Source organism: Mobula hypostoma, chromosome 22, assembly GCF_963921235.1.
Source record: "Mobula hypostoma chromosome 22, sMobHyp1.1, whole genome shotgun sequence".
Taxonomy (NCBI): Eukaryota; Metazoa; Chordata; class Chondrichthyes; order Myliobatiformes; family Myliobatidae; genus Mobula; species Mobula hypostoma.
Window position 1 is genome coordinate 17842073 of NC_086118.1, and position 23709 is coordinate 17865781.

The 23709-nt window shown below is 39.2% G+C and overlaps 1 protein-coding gene across 1 annotated transcript in view; it reads left to right on the top strand.

Moving 5' to 3' along the window:
- The window catches only part of dnah9 (dynein, axonemal, heavy chain 9), a 585611-nt gene that overhangs the window by 205166 nt on the left and 356736 nt on the right, over positions 1-23709 (top strand). The window contains exons 37-41 of the mRNA XM_063074264.1: positions 3226-3399; positions 5387-5594; positions 12744-12909; positions 17755-17857; positions 22983-23222. Of these exons, the coding sequence (XP_062930334.1) occupies positions 3226-3399; positions 5387-5594; positions 12744-12909; positions 17755-17857; positions 22983-23222 (891 nt within the window). The remainder of the gene's footprint in view (positions 1-3225; positions 3400-5386; positions 5595-12743; positions 12910-17754; positions 17858-22982; positions 23223-23709) is intronic.

Here is a 23709-nt window from a genome sequence, read left to right on the forward strand (position 1 = left end):
AAGGGGATAGCATTTTTAAAGCTTATTTCATCTAGGCTGCTAGTACTGATCACCAGCATCATATTTTAACCAAGACCCCATGTTCCAGTCTATGATTAATCTCTGGGCCTCTCCTCTCCCGATCTAAATTCAGTTGAATTTCTTTGTGTGCTAGGCACTGATACAACAAATGATGGAATGGTCTTTGCTGGAGTGAGATCAGTTCACTAGTTGAGCCTTTAGTTCTGCTATACTCCCACATGACATGATTTGATCAATGCAGTTGTTCATGTCCCATATGGACAAACAATCATGTCCTTTGAGAAACCTTTGTATTTCTCGGTGAGGCTTTTCTAAGGTGACTAATAGTTTTGTTAAATGTCACAATTTGTTTTACTGCCTGTACGATTCAATTTTGGTCATCTATAATAAGTTCATCCTAACTTTGGGTAGACTGCAAATTCAATAATATTAGCCTTCTTCAGGTTTGGTACCTTGTATGTCTTTAAGCAATAATAAAACATTGATAAAGTGGAGAAATTTAATAGATAAAGCAAACCTTAAACTACATCAAATTCTCCTTGTCTTAAATTTATAATAGACAATTTAAGGCCATTAGACCATCTTTGTGTGAAAGAAAAAACATTTTTTTTGTGAACATGTTAGACACATTACTTTGTTATTTCCCTCTGTAGTCTTTTCTATTGTTTAATGCTGTAGAAGACATGCTGTGGCCTTAACTGTGTATTGTACAAAATGGAATAAATTGTGGTTATGACATTAGATGTCACTGCAGGAGACAGGATAGATGAAAGATGATGTTACCATCAAAAATTGAATGATAGGAGATGGAGAACAATTATAAATAGAATGCTCTGTGGTTGAAGTTTGTTCCAGATGGTGTTCTGTAAGTATTTGTACCAAGACACTACTTTCCTAAGTACTTGCACACAGTAGAGCTACTAGGACTTGATGTTTCAATCCCCATGGTAAGTTGGCACTCTGGATGTTGGCAGTGGGCTTGGAGTGGTGACAAGGAGGGAGGGTAGGTACATCATCGGGGTCATCAGGTGGGCACCCTCCTTTTTTGACATTTCGTTGATAAGCCCATGACGTCTCCAGAGGGCTCAACGGTGCTACCTGGCGTCCCAGATACACCCCCCTCAGTTCCAAACCCTCCTGTCTTCATCTTGCAGCCCAGTTGTTCTCTTTCCTTTTAATCCAAATCCAATTGTTGTTTTCTTCTGCTGCGTTTGACAAGGACTTGATTGCTTGTTGGAGGGAGTGACCCCTCACCCCCATCTTCTTCAATAGACTGGTCGTAGATGTAGCAACGAATCCCCTGCATCCCACTTCTATAGGGAAAATGTTGGTCTTCCAGCCATTCTGGGCAGCTTCAGTTGCCAGTTCAGAGTACTTGGTCTTTTTCCTTTCATAAGTTTCTTCGACACCATCTTCCCATGGTACTGTCAATTCCACAACATTTGCCAGCTTGGCTGTTGTGGACCACAGGACCATGTCTGGCCGGAGTGTTGTAGCCGCGATGTCTGGGGGAAACACAAGCTTTTTTTTCCAAGTCCACATCCATTTTCCAATCCCGAGCAACCCGCAGAATGCTTACATCTTTTGATGTTATATGGTGCTCTGGAGGTTGGCCTGCTGGTACAAGTTGTGTGATGTGGACATTTCCTGCCGATGTTTGTGGGGGAGCATTTGTGATGATTCGCCTCTGTTCTAAGATTGATGCCAGCTGTCTGAGAACTTGGTTTTGGCGCCAAGTGTACCGCCCCTGGGTGAGGCTCATGGTGCATCCTGTTAAAATGTGCCTTAGTGATCCAGGTGCTTGACAAAGAGAGCAAGCAAGGTCTTCTCCCCACCACTGGTTCAGGTTCTGGGGTGTGAGTAGGAGGTCATAAGTGGCTCTGATGAGAAAACTTAGCTGAGATCCCTCCATCTCCCAGATGTCATGCCAGCTAAGTTTCCTCTTTTCCAGGCTCTCCCAATTAGTCCAGTTGCCCTGCTTGGTCACTGACACGGCCCTGGCGTTTCGCTCTGCCTCCTCCTGTCCTCTCAACTCCTCCACCACGAGTCGTCTCTTCTGCACTATCTTGCTCTATGTTTATACATGGTCCTGTGTAACCATCTAGTCTGCAGATGACAGTTAGTTAAGGGATGTGGAAAATTGAGCTGATGACAACCAAAAGTAAACAAGCCAGATTAAGTGACTGGCAATTACTATGGCTAAAGATGTTCAATGTCAGAAAAAGTGAAGTCATTCATTTTAGACAAACCACAATATCTATGTAATTGTAAGAAACAAAAGACAGTGGAGGAGCAAGAAGATTTGGAATTCCATATGCTAAAGGTGGGTGTAAGTTAGAAGCAAATAGATTAATGGAATGTTCCCTTTTACTTTGAAGGGATTGGAATAGAGAGGAGAGGAAATAATATTCTAATAGATTGAGAGATTTTGGTCTTGATTTAATCTGATGTGCTTGGTTCTGGGCACCTTAATTTGAATATATTTTACAGTAGAAAATCAAAAGTATTATAGCACTTGAGGGTTAAATTATAAAGAGAAGTTGCATAAATATGAATTACTTCCACAAATTTATTTTTATTTGTTCATTTATTTATTGAGATTCAGGGCAGAATAACACTTCTGGCCCTTCAAGCCATGCTGCCCAGCAAACCTCTGATTTAATCCTGGTTTACATTGACTAATTAACGTACCAACCAGTTTCTAAGTAAACCTGTATGCCCTTGGACTGTGGGAGGCAACTGGAACACCGAGAAGAAACCCATGTGGTCATGGGGAGAACATACAAACTTCTTACAGGCAACGGCAGGATTTGAACCCTGTACTGTAAAGTGTTGTGCTAACCACTATGCCACTGTTAAGGTTAAATGATGTTTGTTTAAACCTACCAAAGAATTGATAGTGTAAGTCAGTCAACCCCTTCCTCTACAGGCAAAATGTAAATCAAGGAAAACAACTGGAAACAATTAACTTTAATGAAGTTAGGAAGTGTGAAGTTAGTTAAAATCTGGAACTTTTCTCAAAAGGCTATAAATACTCAGATAATTGAAATGTTGAAAGTTGAAATTGTCAGTGGAAGAATTTCAGGAATATGTACCAGGAAAGAGTATGAAGGATGCATTGTTCCGATATTGTGAAGGTAAAGATCCTGTTTATAATTAGTGAAATAGAAACCTGCACTCATTGCCATTTCTGTTCTTTCTCAGCTTATTGATTACAGAGTGGAGTTCAGTAAGTGGTGGTCTTCAGAGTTCAAGACCATCAAATTTCCATCACAAGGTACAGTTTTTGACTACTATATTGACACGGAGACAAAGAAGTTTGAGCCTTGGTCAAAACTTATTCCCAAATTTGGTCTTGATCCTGATATCCCTCTTCAGGTAACTAACTAATTGTAGATGAAATATTTAATAACTTGAAAAGTACATCATGTTCTGCTTGTGTTAAATTCTCACTTGAATGCTGCTCTAGAAATGGAATTTAATTTGCAGTTTGTTCTGATGTATTTGTTGAAATGGATCTTTCTAATTATAAAATGATATAAACTTGGAGCACAGTCAGAGGATAGTTGCTCCATTGAGTCGAGCCAGAAATGCATACATTTTTATTAGTCAGTTCCATTTCAAATCTCTCACTTTGTACATTTGTGTAGTTACCTATTCAGAGAATTCCTATTTCTGATGAACATTTCTGTACCTTTAAAACTATGAGTTTCAATCCCCACTACACTTGGATGAAAAGATTCTACTACAATCTTCTCTAATCCTCCAATAAATTACTTTAAATCAATGTCCTTTTATCACCAACCTTGGCCAGATAAATTCCACCCATCCTAATTTTCTGATAACTTTGAACACTTCAGTTATATCTTGCCTGTCTTTTTTTCCCCCCAAGGGAAAAGAAACTGTTTGCACAGTCTTTTAGCTCTAATATTCCAGCTCTGGCACCTCTCCAGTAAATCTGTTGTGCATTATCATTAGTGCCAGCATATGCTTTCTATCATGCGCTGACTAGAATCATACATTCTGGATATTTTATACAGTTCTCACATAAATTCCCTGGGTTTATAACCAGCCAAAGCTATTGTCTAATACACCCTTTTACCAGCCTTATCAACCCGCCTGCTACTTTTAGTGGCCTTTGGATACATCCTCTAATATCCTGCCACACCTCTATATAATTAATTTTCAACAATTTCCCTTTCCGTATTTGCCCTTCCATTGTTTTATAATTACCCCACATTTCTCTGGATATTTATTGATGCCTTCCTGCAGCTCACTCCTGTACTCAAACTTCTTAATCAGGGTCTCAATCTTTAAGCCTGAGTTAGTGACATCTATCACAATAGATGTGGGCTAACATGAGACCTGCAGGACTCCACTTCCAGTCACTAAAGTTCATGTCAGCCACCACTCTTCTCTATCTCCCACTGAGCCCGTTTTTAATTCATCTTGTCAATCTTCTTTCAAAGCTGTGGACTTTTTCATTCTCAGTCTATGTGCCATATTGGATTTTGTCAATTACCTTGCTAAAAATCCATCTTGGTTGATGCAAATGCGCAGTCTCATTCAGCTCTCTTTGTTACTTCATCAAACAATTCAGTAGGATTAGTTAGATGAATAGTCAGGGTGGTACAACATATTGGAATGCTGATGTACTATTTTCTATTTGCTTACTGTCATCCTACCTTCTGCAAAGTTTATGCCTTGGATTTATCTCACCATATATTTACTGCAGTCAATAGTTCAGAAATTCTTTAACGAGGTGCTATGGTCATGTGGGAAAAATGGAGTAGAGTTTCATTAGAAATGTTTTGTGAATTATTTTGTGGTAATTCCAAAGTCTCTGATTTTCCTTCTGGGTTGTTTATACTAATGTACAAACGTATAAACGGTACCAGGAAATGCACTTTGGCTTCCAATAATTTGTGAAAGGTGCATGGACTTCAGTTCCACAAATTACATGTAAACCACACAGTGAAACAGGCTTCAATGAAATGTGGAGGAACTGTGTCTGGGTAGATACAAACCCAGTGGTAGGGCACTCGAACTAGTGGTCGATAAGTAAAACTATAGTCCTCGCTGTAGTTCTTCATTGGGAACAACATCACAACTTCTCCAAATCATGATTCTGAAATCTCTGACTCCGACTTCATCTACCTACCTCTGTTAATTGTGATGATGATGTCTCAACAGCAACCAACCATGATCTCTCCCCTCCCCTCCTCAGTAATATGGTCAGATACAAATGATACTCATGCTCCACCTCTTGACTGATAACAAATCCTCATTACCTTCTGTCACTCTTGCTTTTCAGTTGGGATTGTTGTTTGCTCCTTTTAATGTTGTCATGAATTTTTATTTTCAGGCTTGTCTGGTGCATACAGTAGAAACGATTCGCATCCGCTATTTCATGGACAGGCTGCTGGATAGACGCCGGCCTGTCATGCTTGTTGGGAATGCTGGGACAGGTAAATCTGTGCTGGTGGGTGAGAAACTTGGGTCACTGGATCCCGATGAGCATATGGTGAAGAATGTGCCATTTAACTACTACACTACATCTGCCATGCTGCAAGGTGAGATTATATTATTGAAAGAATATTGCAGCTTTTATATATATATACACACACACACACACACACACACACACACGTATATACAAACATTTGCAACTCAGATACTTTCTGTTAGTCAAGTAAGTTTACCTCGGTACTGGCAATGATTTTTAATCACTTTTTAAAAAAATAATAAAGGCATAAAATAGCACTGGGTGTTCGAGGAGAGACAAAAAATTCATTAGCTAAATGCCCAATGCTCAGCCAGCACATGTCAGAGAAGGAACCAGCTGGCGTGTCGGAGGAGCTGGATCGGATTCAGGAGCTGACCATGGTGTCCATGCCCGGGTGGGGGCTGGCCTCTCCTGTTGGTGCTGCCCTCTAGTTTTCGATCAATAGAATGACAAGCTGGATTGCCAGGAACTGTACCATCAATTTGCAGAACTTGTCATTCAGGGTCTTGGGCTGTATATATGCTTTTTTTTTTGCAGTTTTTTGCTTGTTACTTTGAATGTGCTGTGTCTGTTTTGCAACTTGCCCCCAGAGGAAAGCTGTTCTTTTTTTCAACTGTATCCATGTATGGTTGAATGATAATTAAATTTGATTTGAAAAACTTGAACAATTTACAGTGGTAAGTATTTATCCACTAATATGTGCAAAATTCTAGATGAAGAAAGGTTAAGATGATATACACACTGATGACTGTAACAGTTACTATTGCATTAAACTTGCAATAACTGGAATTTCAAGTCTGAAAGGCTGGCATAACATCACTGCACAACAAAATCCTTTTATATAATCTCCTTACAAAGTGAAATCTTTAAACACCAGCTTGTTCTGGTTCTTCACTCGGCACTAGCATTCTAAATAAAAGAAATTCGCGAGCGTAAACGTTTATGGCTGCTTTCGTTTTGTGGTGTTTCTTGAGGTACGTGCTGAGAGTATTCTTCAAATTCCGCAAGAACTGCAGCAAGATGATATAATTAAAGCTCAGGTCACGTTTGCACAAGCCTCTTGATTAGCACACTACTGAAAGCCATACCAAAACATGATGACCTTGGAGCATCGTCATGGATAACAGGCATATCACAATTGACAGTTCCCTATATCTTGACAGTTCCCTATATCTTGACAGTATATCTTGGCTAGACCACTCATGCCTTGTGCATAATGCACTGCATTTCATGTTACTGATCCGACTGTTGTGAGTAAAATTTGAGAGGCAGGCTTGTCTCCAGGAGTGTATTGTGACATTTCTAATGCATTTAATAAGAACCAAGATAACAACAGATGGTGAAATGTGGATAGAACTGGATAAAATAATGTGGGATGAGAGTCATATGGAGTATTAATGTCTGAACAAATCAGTGAAGCTAAATAGTCCTCTGTACTGTAAATTCTGTGTAATATTAGTAGTTACTGTTATGATCAAAATTTACGAATGACTCAGGATAAGTCCATAAACATCACTGTTTTTTTGTGCTGCTGCTGGGCACTGGAGCTTTAGTTTGCAATGCTACAGATTCTGGGTAGTATGTGATCTTTGTGTTTTCAATAAACAAAAGAAAACGTGAGGCAAAGCTGAAAGGAATAACACAATGAAGTGTGCAGCTTCCTGTGCTGGGATGAATATACTTGATTAAGAACTCTTGGGTGCCTATTCCCTGATTCTGTTTAATATCAGGGTGATCACTCGTTTGATTTTTAGATTTGGACATTTGATCATAAAAATTGACTAATTGTCAAAGCACAGGATATTCTGCAGATGCCAAAACAACACAAACAAAATGCTGGAGGAACTCAGCAAGTCAGGTAGTATCTATGGAAATGAATAGATAGTTGAAGTTTCAGGCAGAGACCCTTCTTTAGGACTGAGAAGGAAGGGGGAAGATGCCAGAATAACATTTCAGCAATAGCATTCCAATTTTAAAAGGGTAATGGGCTAGGCTTTCTTACACTTTCTTGCCTTAACCTATTTGTTGACAGTATTAATAGGTCAGTACTGACAATACACAAGCTCAGATATGCCTATTGTCAAAACATTTATTACTTAATTGAGGGGTTTAGGGAAAGCCTGAGAAGCTCAGTTAAACACCTTCAAGCGTTACTTAAAGGAAGAAATAATCTTGAGGTTTATTCCTCAGATAGAGATATCTGATTGATGTCTTTAATGTTTCTGAGTCAAATAATGGAATTTTATAGTAGTGTGACAGTCAGCAATAAACTTTCAATTATTTATTTATATGCATCAAAGCTGTAAATTTTTCTGTGAGACTCTTGGCAGAGCAGTATATTCTTCTGGAAATAATGAAGCAGTTGAAGTAAATAATCCACACAACGTCCTTTCTTCTTACTCGTCTGTCTTTATATTGATACTGGCCTTAAATAAGTTGTGAGATCTGGAGGAATCTATATAAGGCAGGTGTTTCCTAGCAATTCTCAGTGCGTGTTAACTCAGTGTATCCCCTTACAGTTGGATTAATCTTGCTGGAAACCCCATTTGACTGTGTTCTTATGTTCGTTACACTTAAGAAAAAAATGATTAAGGAAGCTTGAGTAGATATAATGTTGCATGTATAAAAATGGATCTGCTGCTGCTCTCAGGTGAAAAGTTTTTTTTATGTAAAAGGAACAGCTACTTAGTGTACTGAACTGGTGCCATTTTGCTGTGGTCTGAAATCAACCATTTCCATTCCCCAAAGTACATTTGAAATATTCTACTCTTTATTAATGCAATTCATTTGTGCTTTTGGGAAATAATGTATTCAGCATTCAAGTGCCTCAAAAACGCTCTTTGCAGTGACTGTCTTATCAGCGAATCTCATTAAGTGGTGACTCAGCCAGTTGGTGTTTCTCTAGGAGTCCGTTAAATTTTACAGAGGCTAAAAGGCAATTCCATTTAAGTAAATCAAACCTGCATTTCATAAGTAGAATATGCCTGGTGGTCCTTAATACAGCCAATGTACTCTTAGTATAATAACAGCGACGTATTTTGTCCAGTGTAAGATAGGATAAAAGTTGGTGGTTATTCCACAATACAGATTTTTTTTTTTACCAAGTTTTCTGTTTGATAATACAGTGTATGAGAAAAGGGTTCATCATTCAATAACAACAGGGGATGCAATGGCAGATGAACTAAATGAGTATTTTGCATCATTCTTCACCGTGGAAGACACAAGCAGTGTGCCAGGTATTGAAGGGTGTGAGGGAATAGAAGTGAGTGCAGTTACTATTACAAGGGAGAAAGTACTTAAAAAGTTGAAAGACCTAAAGGCATATAAGTCATCCAGACCAGATAAACTGCACATTTGGGTTCTGAAAAAGGTAGCAATAGAGATTATGGAGGCACTTGCAATGATCTTACAAGAATCATTGGACTCTGGCATGGTTCCAGAGGACTGGAAAATTGTAAATGTCACTCCACTCTTTAAGAAAGGAGGGAGTCAGCAGAAAGGAAATTATAGATTAGATAGCCTGACGTCAGTGGTTGGGAAGTTGTTGGAGTCAATTGTTAAGGATGAGGTTATAGAGTACTTGGTGACTCAAGACCAAATAGGACAAAGTCAGCATGGTTTCTTCAAGGGGAAATCTTGCCTGATGTAACTGTTGGAATTCTTTGAGGCGATTACAAGTAGGATAGATAAAGGGGATGCAATAGTTGTTGTATATTTGAAATTTCAGAAGATCTTTGACAATTGATCCACAGATTGAATCTGTTTACGAAGTTAAGAGCGCATGCTATTACAGGAAAGTTACCAACATGGTTAGAGCATTGGCTGATCGGTAGGAGGCAGCAAGCGTGAATAAAAGGATCCTTTTCTGGTTGACTGCCAGTGACTATTGGTATTCTGCGGGAGTCATTGCTGGAACCGCTTCTTTTTATGCTGTACATCAATGATTTTGATGTTGAAATAGATGGCTTTGTTGCCAAGTTTGCAGATGATACAAAGATTGGCAAAGGGGAGGTAGTGTTGAGAAAACAGGAAGGCTGCAGAAGGACTTAGATTAGGAGAGTGAGCAAGAAAGTGTGAAATGAAATACAATGTTAGAAAACATATGATCATGCACTTTGGTAGAAGAAATAAATGTGCAGACTATTTTCAAAATGGGGAGAAAATCCAAAAATCTGAGAAGCATACAGACTTGGGAGTCCTTAGGCAGAACACCATAAAGGTTAACTTTCAGGTTGAGTTGGTGATGAGGAAGGCAAATAAAATATTAGCATTCATTTCAAGAGGTCCAGAATATAAGAGGATGTGATGCTGAAACTTTATAAGGCACTGGTGAGGCATCACCTTGAGTATTGTGAATAGTTTTGGGCTCCTTATCTAAGAAATGAGAAGGTTCAGAGGAGGTTCACAAAGATGATTCTGAGAATGAAAGGGTTATCATATGAGGAGCATTTGATGGCTCACAGCCTGTACTCACTGGAATTTAGAAGGATGAGGGTGGATCTTAATGAAATCTTTTGAATGTTGAAAGACCTAGACAGAGTAGATGTGGAAATGATGTTTCCCATAGTGGGGGAGTCTAGGACAAGAGGGCACAGCCTCAGGATAGAAAAATGTCCATTTTAAACAGAGATGCGTTGAAATGTCTTTAGCCAGAGGGTGGTGAATTTGTTGAATTTATTACCACAGGCAGCTGTGGAAACCAGGTCATTGAGTGTGTTTAAGACAGAGTTTGATAAGTGCTTGATTGACCATGCATCAAAGGCTACGGGGAGAAGGTCGGAGAGTGGGGCTGAGGAGGGGAAAACAGGATTGAATGGCGGAGCAGACTTGATGGGTGAAGTGGCCTAATTCTGCTCCTATGTCTTATGGTCTTGTGATCTTGTTTTGACCACTTTCTCATTCCTACATAATGTGTGGTCTTATTTGCAAACTGTACATTTGCAAACAGCCATCATTTGGTTTAAATTGTGGTCATCTGTGTTCTTCCTTGTCTGGATTTTATCACCACAGCTTTCTCCTTAGCTGGTCTTCTAGGCATTTTCTAGTGCCCACTAACTCAATGAAAAGGATCTGCTGTGGAAGGATACACACTTGGCTGCACAGAAAACGAGGAAATCCATGTGAAGCTACCAAATGGAGGGCAGGGGCGAATCATGGTCTTTTGTTTATATGTTGAGACAATACAAACTTATCACTGATTAAAGTACCAGGATAATGGGATCAAATCAAAGGCAGAAGATTGCAGTGCTGCTTGCCAGCCAGACATCAGTTTTCTGAGTTCATCTTTAGCTGTTCTTTCAGCCCCAGACCATTTTATAGTTTCGCACATCTTCTCTGCAGTTTCCCTGACACATAACTGTTTCAAGTTCTGAATCTTTTTATTGTCCTCGAGCTTTGTTTCACTGTGTCAGAATAAACCAAAGAACAAGATGTAAAATAGACAGAGCCAACTGGAGAGCCCATGAAATGGCCAAAGCACAGTAGCAGGCCCTGAACGGAACAAAAGAAGGAACATCACCGAGAGCTCAAATGGGTAAAAATACCCAGAAATAATGATTCAACCAATAGGAAATATAAACTGAGAGGATGTTAAAGAACAGAGGTGAAATTTGAAAGTGCCAGCTATTGCTCTTTATTGAGTTGTCGTCATTCAAAGCTGTAAGACCTATAATGAAAATCACAGCATGTACCTTACACCAGAAACACAACAATAATTTAACAGTACTTTCTACTCTTTTAGGTGTAATAACACCATAAGTATCAGGCTGGGAACTTTTCATTGCAGAATAATTTTGCAGAGTTATGAAAATCTAATGTGAAACCATCTGTTGTTTTGTCATATTTCTTCTGTTCAGCATATTTACATTATAATAGCTAGGACCTCCTGAACTCTCAACAAAATGTTGGCATATGAGTATTATGTTTCCATAGGCAGATTATTTTAAACGGTTCACAAGTTAGCAGAATTGTATCACTAGAATTGCTCTCCATTCATCTCTGCTAACCATCTACCTTTTCTTCTACAGTGTAAGGTAAAATCAGATGCAGTTCATGCTCACAGTCCAGTGACCTTTGCTGATCCTCGGATGATAGGATCAGAACACATTCCTGATGCCTATTATGTTTTAGCAGCTTCTGACAAGTAGTCCAAGCCTGTCTGTGAATACATGACTAATGCAAGATATTGCCACTCAGCCAGCATCAACATGAGCAGGCAACTAAAGGGGAAAAAAAGAACATTTTTGATGGCTGCCATGATTCACATAACATACTTGATAATAGAAGAGAACATTTTGGCAGAAAGATCACTTAGGTGTCTTGGGCAGTGACAAGCAACATGTTGTCAAATAGAACCTATTTACAAACTCACTGAACACAGCAAATAGAGCAGTAGGGAAAAGTAGAATGGTTTCATGTGGATGTTTATTGTTCCTGCTGCAAAGGGGCTGGACTTAACTCTTTATCAGCTTGAAAGGCACAACACTAAACAATACCTGGCCTTGTTTTGGATTTTCTAATTGTTAATTGGCATACCATTGCCATTCACTATTGAAAGAAGAAGTCAGAGCTTTATTTTGATTTCTTGGGAGCCAAATAAGGAACGAAGGATTGAAATTATACGGTACTAAATATTAGTGGTCCAAAACTCTACTGTAATTATAATGGAAGCTGTGGGGAAATAGAACAAGTGACTGAAAATACTGCCCCTTGTGTCTTTATTTATGCTGAGGGGCTGGATAATAATTGAATAGTAGAGACTAAATTTAACAGAAACTGAAGCAATGTATGTGAGACAATGGATCAGATGGTTGTCATCTCCATTCACAGGCATAAGTTCATCATCTTACCAGGAGGTAGTTGAAGAACCCGTCTTGGGCTATATTATTTCCCCCTTTTTTTCCTTCTTTCTCAGCATTTCACTGATGTCATTGTCATTCATTTTGCACGTGTGGAAAATGCACGTGACAATTCTATAATTGTCATTAATAGAAGTTTATGGTAAGTTATTTATGTCCTCACAATGTTCTTTGCTAATGCAAAAAACTAATTTTTCTGACCTTTACATCCTGTGTAAAGATGCCTGTAACAACAATAAACTTGGACTAGTCTTAACACCATAAACACAGAGAAACATGTTGATAACTCAGCTCCATGGTCGTGCCATTGTTCAAATCTCATACTTTCTTCAGTGATAGTCGCTGTTTATCTTTTGCAGCTGTACTGGAAAAGCCTCTTGAGAAGAAGGCTGGCAGGAACTACGGGCCACCTGGCACAAAGAAACTGGTCTACTTCATTGATGACATGAACATGCCTGAAGTTGACACTTATGGCACTGTTCAACCACACACACTTATCAGGCAACATTTGGACTACGGTCACTGGTAGGCAGTAATTAACCACTTGTGTCTTTGTAGATCATAAGAAGTGGAACATGCTCTTCTTTTAGGATGGTACAAACTGTTTGATAGTGAATTCGCAGAGAATTGTAAACTTTGCTCAAAGTTAAGTCTAATATAGACTGCCAGTTTGCCTCACTATCATCTGTTCATTTTCCACATAGGATAAATAACATCCCAGCTCTTAGCGCTACTCAAGCTGAAGGTTACCAGCAATTTCTAACTACAGCATTTTATTTTTGTTTCTATTGAAGTTCCTTAGTATTCCTTCCATTCCTTAAAGTCTTATGTGTCCCATGTTGCCTGATAGTCCCTACCCTCCTTGAAATCTGACAGATTTGGGTTCAAGCTTACATAATTCAATTCAGGATTTCATAATTTGACCAGATAATCAAGATCAACATGTGAATAAAATATTGAGGAATTTGAGGAATCTTTGACAATGCTAACATTTGAACATGATATCAAACTTCAAACAACAAGCTGGACCTTAGTACAGTGGGCAGCCAGTCGTGTTGCTACTTCACAGCTCTTGAACCTCAAATTCAAACCTGCCCTTGGGTGCTGTGTCTGTTTGGAGTTTGCTCCTCGTCTCAATGAACACATGGTCTGGATTTTCAGCATCTGCAGATTAAGGAAGCTTGAGTAGATATAATGTTGCATATGTAAAAATGGATCTTCTGCTGCTCTCTCAAGTGAAAAGTTTTTTAATGTAAAAACTTTAATGTAAAATTCCATATCCCAAAGATGTGTGGATTGTTAGGTTAATAGGCCATGGTAAATCCCCCTTAGTATATAGGTAAATGACAGAATGCAGAGGGAGCTGATTGGAATGTGAGGAGAATAGATTGCAGAGAAAATTAGTGGGAGAAATGAGATAGCTATACAAGCTGGCAGATTCACAATAGGTTTAAATAACTTCCCTCCATATTGTAAGGAGATATGAAAACAAGGAATTGTGCTGTCTGGCAAATATTTCATTGTGTTCCATCACATGGAGGCAGCAGTGGTACCTGGTGATGTCAGCATTCCCTGACCTGTGCTGGGGAATCTGCTTTCCCAATCCTACAATGCCAGGTCTAATGCACGGCTTTAACATCTTCGAGTTGGTACTCCCATCGCAAGCAAGAGGGGAAATGTAAGTTATTTTTGGTACCATCTTCTACTTCAATATGTTAAAACATTTTTACTGTTCAAATGACTTTTAAAATATATAAGTATTACACTCTAATTGCATTCACTTTATTACATTTTAATTATTTACAGCAAACTTTTCAACTAAATATTAGAAATAGTAAACAGTGTAAAATTGTCTCAGAGATTTTGACAGGAATTGAGACTCCACTCCCAGCTTTTTTCTCTTTCAAATGATGTCAAGTTATTTTAGGGACCAGACCTCAGCACAATACCATTTTAGATCTTGTTACATCTTTCCAGATGCTGCTGAGTATAGATGATCAGTTTTATCTTCCCTGTGAATTCAGTCTGGATAAGTATGGACCGGTTTCATAGGCTTCATTTAAATGTTAAATCCTAAATAATAGCTACGTTTTATGTAATTTTCATTTGAACATTCATTTGGATGGTTCTAACTAATATGTTACAGTAAGTATTAGCTAAAATATACCTAAAACTTTCTTATAAATTGTAATAGGGAGTTGATTGATAAATCTGGTACTTTAAGTACCATTTGAATCTTATCAGGTTTATAAATCACACAAAAAGTCTTCCAGCCATACAAGCCCACTGAAATATATCCAATAATAACAGGAATTACAGGGAAGATTCTAGCATGGATAAAGCAGTGGCTGACGGTAGGAGGCAAAGGGGGGGAATAAAACGCAAACAACAGGAATTCTGCAGATGCTGGAAATTCAAGCAACACACATCAAAGTTGCTGGTGAACGCAGCAGGCCAGGCAGCATCTCTAGGAAGAGGTACAGTCGACGTTTCAGGCCGAGACCCTTCGTCAGGTTAAATAAATAGGTTTTGATCTGAGGTTTAAAAGTATCAACTGAATCTGCATCCCTTATAGAGGGATCAGAAGTAGAGAGAGTGAGCAGCTTCAAATTCCAGGGTGTCAAGATCTCTGAGGGTCTAACCTGGTCCCAGCATATTGATAGTGAACGCAGCAGTAACTTTGATGTGTGTTGTTAGGGGTAATAAAAGGAGCCTTTTGTAGTTGGCTGCCAGTGACTAGTGGTGTTCCACAGGGGTCTGTGTTGGGACCAATTCTTTTTACGATATGTTAATGATTTGAATTTGAATTTATTTAAATTTTGCATCTATCCCACAACGTGAGGGAATAAAAATCTTTGCATTATGACTCTGTCACAATGTACAGGCATGAATTTGTTAGTCTAGTGGCTTGTAGAAAGAAGCTGTCCTGTAGCCTTTTAGCCCTAGCTTTAATGCTGCGGTACCATTTGCCAGACAGAAACAGCTAAAACAGTTTTTGGTTGGGGTGACTGGTGTCCATGATGATCTTCCAGGCCTTCTTTCTGCACCTGCTGCTGTAAGTATCCTCAGTAGAGGGAAGATCATGTCTACAGATGCACTGGGCTGTCTGTACCACTCTCTGATGCGCCCGTGATCAAGGTTGGTGCAATTCCTGTACCAGGTGGTGATACCACCAGTCAGGATGCTCTCAGTGGTGCCTCTGTAGAAGATCTTGAGGATTTGGGGGCTCATGCCAATCTTCTCCAGTCACTTGAGGTGAAGTGACTCTTGTGCTTTTTGATGATGGAATTGATGGCTTTGTTGCAATGTCTGCAGACGATATAAAGATAGGTGGAGGGGCAGGTAGTTCTGAGGAAGTAGAGAGGCTACAGAAGGACTTAGACAGATTAGGAAAATGAAGTGGCAGATGGAATACAGTTTTGGGAAATGTATGGTCATGCACTTTGGTAGAAGAAATGAAAGGATTGACTATTTTCAAAATGGAAAGAAAATACAAAAAAAAAACTGAGGCGCAAAGAGACTTGAAAGTCCTTGTGCACGATTCCCTAAAGGTTAATTGCAGGAAGAGTCTGTGGTTCTGAAGGCAAATGTGATGTTAGCATTCATTTTAAGAGGACTAGAATATAAAAGCAAGGATGTATTGTTAAGACTTTATGAAGCACTGGTGAGGCCTCACTTGGAGTATTGTGAACAGATTTGGGCTCCTTTTCTGATAAAGGATGTGTTGAAATGGGAGAGGGTTCAAAGAATGTTCAGAAAATAATTCTAGGATTGAATGGCTTGTCATATGAAGAGCACTTGACGGCTCTGGGCCCATATTCATTGGAATTCAGAAGAATGAGGGGTGACCTCTTTGAAACCTATCGAGTGGTGAAAGGTGAGTAGGTGAATGATGAATAGAGTGGACGTGGAGGGGATGTTTCCTATGGAGGGAGAGTCTAAGACCAGAGAACAGAGCCTTGGAAGGGGTGTCCTTTTAGAACGGAAATGAGGAATTTCTTTAGCCAGAGAGTGGTGAATCTGTAGAATTTCTTGCCACGGGCAGCTGAGGGGTCAAGTCTGTATGTATATTTAACGCAGAGATTGATAGATTCTTGATTGGTCAGTGCATGAAGGGATACGGGGGGGAAAGGCAGGAAATTGGGGCTGAGAGAAAAAAATGAATCAGCCTTGTTGAAGTGGCAGAGCAAACTCAATGGGCCAAATGGCCTAATTCAGCTCCTATGTCTTTATGGTCTTATATTTAAAATTTGGCTTCCCGAGATTAGAATGGGAACTGCATATGGTATTAACCTGCTGAAGATTCGTTTCCCATAGCTTTTTTTCAAAATACAGGTGGTATTGACTTGGAATTAAGGTTTTTTTCACAACATTATGTGTAAGTAGATGGGAGTCATTTCACATTAGTATAGTGAAGAGGGAGATTACCCACTTCCCCATATTATGAGCATGTGATCAGGTTTCTCTTTATCCATTTTGTTAAGTTGCTTCCTCCAATATAACATTCTTCCAAGAACCAATATTACTAATGTACAAAGAAATTAATTATTTGCTTTCCTTCTGACTTTTTTTGCCAGCCCAGTTATAGTGCCCACATCACAAAATATAATTAATTGTTTTGCAAAACAGGTTAGGTTTACAAATGTGATACAGTGTTCTACAGATGCAAATTGGATTTGTTTCTTTTCAAGTGATTCATTCATATGACATAAAAAGAATACAGTCCAGTTTTATTTGAAGCTTATCACAGTAAATTATGTATTTTGGATATTAGAACAAAATCATTTTTTGGTGAACTCAAGAGTTTTGAGCAAACACTACACCACCATGATCACATGGAAAAGGACATGAAAATACACAGTGAGTGTTATGTCACACACACTCAAGTTCAAGTTTATTTTGCCAACCAGAACAAGAATGTAAGCCAAATGCTGAAGATGCTGGAACTCCTTAATGCAAATAAAAAATGCTGAAAATCCTCAGTAGGTCCGGCTGCATTTGTGGAAACAAAAAAATAGTGTCAACATTTCAGGTAAATTACTTTTTGTTAGTTTACTAACGAAAAGTGATCAAACTAGAATATTAACTCTTTGTTTTCTGTACAGATGCTGCTAATCTTGTTGATATTCCAAGCATATTATTTTTATGCAGATATGACCAATGCTAACACTGGAAGAGAATTATGTAATTTTATTTTCTATCACAGACGTTGCTCTTCACCAAAAACTTTTAACGGTTGATTTAAAATTCAGTTGTGATAGTTCTGAGGTTGCTGTGCAAGTGCAATTTCTTCACTCGGATTCTAATTCAGTTTGTTCATTGTGTTGTCATTCAAACTCCTCGGCATCACTAATTTTAATCTTTTACCAGGTATGACCGAACTAAGCTCACACTCAAAGAGATTCATAAGGTGCAGTATGTGTCGTGCATGAATCCCACAGCTGGCAGTTTCACCATAAACCCTCGCCTACAGGTACAAAACAGGAGTTTGTTTTGTTTGTTGTGTACAAAGTAGGTGCAGTGAAGACAGGAGGGTAACAGATCAAGCATAAGAGCTTTTGCATTAGGACTGCAGAATGCAAAACAACTTCACAATCACACACAAAACACTGGAACTCAGCAGGTCAACACACTTGCTGAGTTCCTCCAGCATTTTGCGAGTGCTGCTTTGGATTATCAGCATCTGCAGATTTTCTCATGTTTGGAATCATAGGCAAGGAGGTAAAAGGAACTGTAGGTGATGGAAATCTGAAAAAGAAATTGAAATTGCAGGAGGTTTTCAGCAGTTCCAGTGGCACTGAGTGCAGGATCTGTGAAGTGCCAAGCAGTACATGATGCTAGCAGGATTTTTCATCTCCATTATCCATCTTCAACTCACCAGAAGTACTTACTTGCATTAATCTAGCTTCCAGCAGCTGAATTATGAGTATCTAAGCTTTTTAAAACCATTTTTGGGCAAGTAGAGACATCTGGCACAATGTGAGCTGAAAAGCTGTAAATAAATTCACATTGAAATTTCAAAACAATCAATAAAGCATACCACTCTTAAACTGCTGATTAGTCAATTCTGTTTTTCAATTTGTTTAGAAGCTGCAGTAGACGATCACAGTTACTGTCAGGACAGAGTTGCTGTTCCCAGATTTATAATATGTAGATCACTTACGGACAGAGATCTATAAAGCTATTGTCATCTTCTATAATTTAAAGGATGGGTACAAATTGATTGGCGTGTGAAGCTTGCTGAGTGCTGTAATCAATTGCCTATTCTTATCTATAAGTCAAGGTGATGTTGGCCCTTAACGGACTGTAATCACCGTGATTCCATCTCTCTCATCTTCCCTGATCTAATGTGGACACTACAAAGATTAAAAGGATCAAAATGAGTAGACCAAGTTCTGAAACCAACTGTGGTTTTTACGCCCTTGAACTTCCTAGATGCCTGGACAGAAAAAAAAGAGTTTCAGTATTAATATCAACACCTTCCAATGAATATCTCCACTGTCTGCAGATTGAGGGCAGCACGTGCATGGGAGCAAACTTTGTATTTCCTCACCAGGTCATGCACCATCCCACCTTGGATATAACTTACAGTTTCTTCATGGATGCTTGGTTAAACTGGCATTATTGTAGGGACACAAATTATTTAAACTGCAATGATTAAAGGTAGCTTATAAACAAAGGAGAGTAAATGCCAGTCTACCAGTCACGCATGCATATCGAGTAAATTAGAAGCAATGAAAACATTTGCAACATAACAATCAAAGTGATAGCTTAGAAGGAAGGTATAAAATCATAGAACATTTCCAACACTGAAAAAGACGATTTGGTCCAAAAACAAGGAAAAATCAAAGGAACCCATACAAAATGCTGGAGGATCTCAGCAGGCCAGGTGGGATCTATAGAAACAAGTAAACAGTTGATATTTTGGGCCAAGACCCTTCATCGAGACTGGAAAAAAAGATGTCAGAGCAAGAAGATGGGGGGGGGGGGAAGGAGGTGGTAGGTAATTGAGACTGGGAGAGTGGGAGGGGTGAAGTAAAGAGCTGGGAAGTTTATAGGTGAAAGTGATAAAGGGCTGTAGAAGAGTGATTCTGATAGAAGAGGGTAGAAGACTATGGACGGAAAGGAAGGGGGAGGAACACCAGAGAGAGGTGATGCAAAGGGAAATGGGAATGGTGAAGTGGGGGGGGGTGCAATTACTGGAAGTTTGAGAAGTGTATTTTCATGCCATAGGTTGGCAGCTTCCCAGATGGAATACAAGGTGTTGCTCCTCCAACCTGCATGTGGCGTCATCACGGCAGTAGAGGAGGCCGTGGACTGACATGTTGGAATGGGAAGTAGAATTGAAATGGGTGGCCACCGTGACATCCCACTTTTTCTGCTGGACAGAGCGTAGCAGTCTCCCAATCTACGTGGAGTCTCTCTGATATACAGGAGGCCACACCGGGAGCACCAGATACAGTAGATGACCCCAACAGACACACATGTGAAGTGTCGCCTCACCTGGAAGGACTGTTTCTGCCTTTACGTTTCAGAGGTTGTAAATCCTGGGCCATTACACAGTTTGACTGTTTGAAAAAACAACTCATCTTCTCTCTTCCTTTAAATCCTTGCCTCCTGGTTTTCAGATCCCTGATTTTTGATTGTTTTGCTTGAAGAAATAGATTCTTCATATTTATATCTCTCATAAACTTTCAGAATCTGATTTATTATCATTGACTTGTATGGTGAGAAATTTATTGTTTTTTTGTGGCAGCAGAAAAATGCAAAGATATAGGTTACTATAAATTGCAAATTTGAACAGTACAAATATAGAGGGATAATAAGACAATTATCTCAAATGAACAGGGTTGTATTAAATGTGCCAGTTAGAGCTGCTGTAAAGTCAAGGAGATTTACAGAACCACTGGCTATCTTTCCATGTAATCCAGTTAAGCATTACAGGTAGCTGACCTTTTATTAGAACTCCATTGCATTTGATTGGAGCAGAGCAAAGACTACTTTTGTCTCCAGTTAGCTGGATAAGATACGTAAGTTGGACACATTAGCTGGAAATTGCCAGAGGTGAAACCTAGTAACTCGTTTGTTGAATTTGAAGATTTTTCAGTGTTCATGATGAAGTATCATGTTTTTGTGGATCCTTTACTCCAAGTTATTATTGGCTTTCTCCAGTACAATGATTCTGCTTTTTTATCATTGTGAATATATTTTTGTGTTGTGAAAGTGAGATTGATTTAGCAGATTACTTTCAGATGGCTTCTTTGCTAGATTAGCAGTAAAAATGTTTGCTATTCCTTCCTCTAAGGCTCTAGATTAATTTAGTTTCAGTGGAGGCAACAGCCATTATAATTCCTTCTATCTTAGCAGTCTCTTCAGCTATGAAGCAAATCACAGACAATCTTGTTTGCGATAGACTATTAAACACTATTCATTTTTTCATTATCAGGGGAAGGGTACTGAATAGACCCTTGTTCTTCCTGTTCATCTTAAGACTAGAATCAGTCTTTGAATTAAACTGGATCAGAAGATGTAGAGCCCATGCGGATAGAGTTAAGAGACCACAAGGGTACAAAGATTCTGGATGGAAGATATACTGTATATACAGGCCTCTGAACAGTAGCCAGGATATGGGGTACAAATTATGAAGGGAGATTAAAAAAAAGGCATATAAAAAGAACAATGTCATGATGTTCAAAAGAATTTCACTATGTAGGTAGATTGGAAAAATGAGGTTTGTACTGGATCTAAAGAAGGTAGCTTGTGATTGAGCCCACGAGGGAAAAGACAATTCTGGCTTTAAGTAAAGGAACCTTAGGAGGTGGTGATTATATGACAGAATTCACCCTGCAGTTTGACAGGGGGAAGCTAAAATTGGATGTATCGATATTACACTGCAGTAAAGGTAACTACAGAGGCATAAGAGAGGAGTTGGACAAATTTGATTGGAAGGGAACACTAACGGATGAATGTAGAGTAGAAATGGCTGAAGTTTCTGGGAGTAATTTGGAAGATGCTGGGTCTGTTCATCCGAAAGAAGAAAAAGAATTCTAAAGAGAGGATGAGGATGACCAACAAGAGAAGTCAAGAGAGTATAAAGTCAAAAAGAAAAATAGGAGCACATGTTATTAAAGCAAAGATACTAGTATGGACAGAAGATTAGCTGACTGGCAGAAGGCTAGGATTGAGAATAAAGGAGGCCTTTTTTGATTGGCTGCCGGTGACTAGGGTTGTTCCTCAGGGGTTAGTGTTAGTTACACTACATTCAATGCAAATTATATAGATGAAAGAATCAGTGGCTTTCTGGCCCAGTTTAAAGATGATACCAAGATAACGGAAGGGAAGATAGTGTTGAGGAAGAACGGAGTCTGCAGAGGACTTGGGCAGATTAGAAGAACTTGCAAAGAAATAGCAGATGGAACTGTGTAGGGAAGTGTACAGTCATGCACTTCGGTAGAAGAAATAAGGTGTAAACTACTTTATAAACTGGGAGTGAATACAGAAATTGGAAGTACAAAGGGACACGGGACTCCTAGTGCATTATTTCCTAAAGGTTACCTTACAGGTTGAGTCAGTAATAAAGAAACCAAATGCAATGTTAGCATTCATTTCCAGAGAACTAGAATATAAAATCAAAGATATAATGCTGATACATTATAAGGCATTGGTCAGAACAAATTAGGAGTATTGTGAGCAATTTAGGACCCCATATCTGAGAAAGAATGTGCAGGCAAAAGAGAAGATTCAGATGTTTGCTAGAATGATCTCAGGAATGATAGGGTTAATGAATGAGAAGCAATTGATAGCTCTGGCCCTGTTCTTGCTGGAGTTTAGAAGAATGAGGGGTGGGGGGGAAGGAAATCTCTCTGAAACCACCAAATATGGATCGGCTTGACAGAGTGGGTGTGCAGAGGATGTTTCCAATAGTTGGGAAAGTTCAGGCCGAGAGGGCACAGCGTCAGAAAAGAACAGAGTGGAGGAGGAATTTCTTTAGCTAAAGAGTGGTGAAGCTGTGGAGCTCATTGCGGCAGATGGCTGTGGAGGTCCAGTCATTGCACATATTTAAAGTAGAGATTGATAGGTAATTAATTAGTTAGAGTGTCAAAGGTTATGGGGAGAAGGCAGGAGAAAGGGTTTGAGAGGGAAAATAAATCAGCTATACAGCAGATTGAATGGTCTAAATGTGCTTCTATGTCTTATGGTCTTTGCTCTTGCTAGTCAAATCCATGCAAAATAGTTGCATTGGGTTTTGAAAAGGGATTATACTTGGTATGCTATGATATGCATAACCGCAAATATATTGGAGGTTTTAGGAATGGAAAGTGATTCTTTATTACTCTTTGTAAATTGATCCGTACATTGCTAGTCTTGAATATCAGCTTAATCAGGCACTAACTGATAATCAGTGGTGATGTCCTATGGTTTTCCATCCCCAAATCTTGTCCACAAGAATGTATATCATATAAAATAACAATATGGGGTTTAAAGCAACAGTTTTATCATCAGAATTTATGGACAGTACTTATTATTTTGATATGGAGCTGCATATAGTATTGAAATCAACTTTTCTCTGACTAAAGGTATCTTATTTTTAATTGCAGCGCCACTTCTGTGTGTTTGCTCTATCATTTCCCAGCACGGATGCACTTGCTACAATCTACAGTACCATTCTTAGCCAGCACCTCAAAATTAATAACTTTGCCGTGGTTTTGCAAAAATCGACACACCAGCTAATCAGTCTGGCACTTGCCTTGCACAATAAGGTGGCTTCTACGTTCTTGCCAACAGCCATCAAATTTCATTACATCTTTAACCTGCGTGATCTGTCCAATATCTTTCAGGTAAGTTTATGGCATCAAATGGTAAGCATTCTCTATTTTGGGTGGCCAGACCAAGATTGCTTAATGTTTCAAATTGTCTAATGTTATTTCCAATACACAAGTGTAAATGAGAACAAAATAATCGTTACACACATCAAAGTTGCTGGTGAACACAGCAGGCCAGGCAGCCTATTCAAAAATGGGAGGGGGAGATCCAAAATGAAGGAGAAGACAGGAGGGGGAGGGATGGAGCCAAGAGCTGGACAGGTGATTGGCAAAAGGGATATGAGAGGATCATGGGACAGGAGGCCCAGGGAGAAGGAAAAGGGGGGGGGGGAACCCAGAGGATGGGCATAGTGAGAGGGACAGAGGGAGAAAAAGGAGAGAGAGAGAAAGAATGTGTATTTATAAATAAATAACGGATGGAGTACGAGGGGGAGGTGGGGCATTAGCGGAAGTTAGAGAAGTCAATGTTCATACCATCAGGTTGGAGGCTACCCAGACGGAA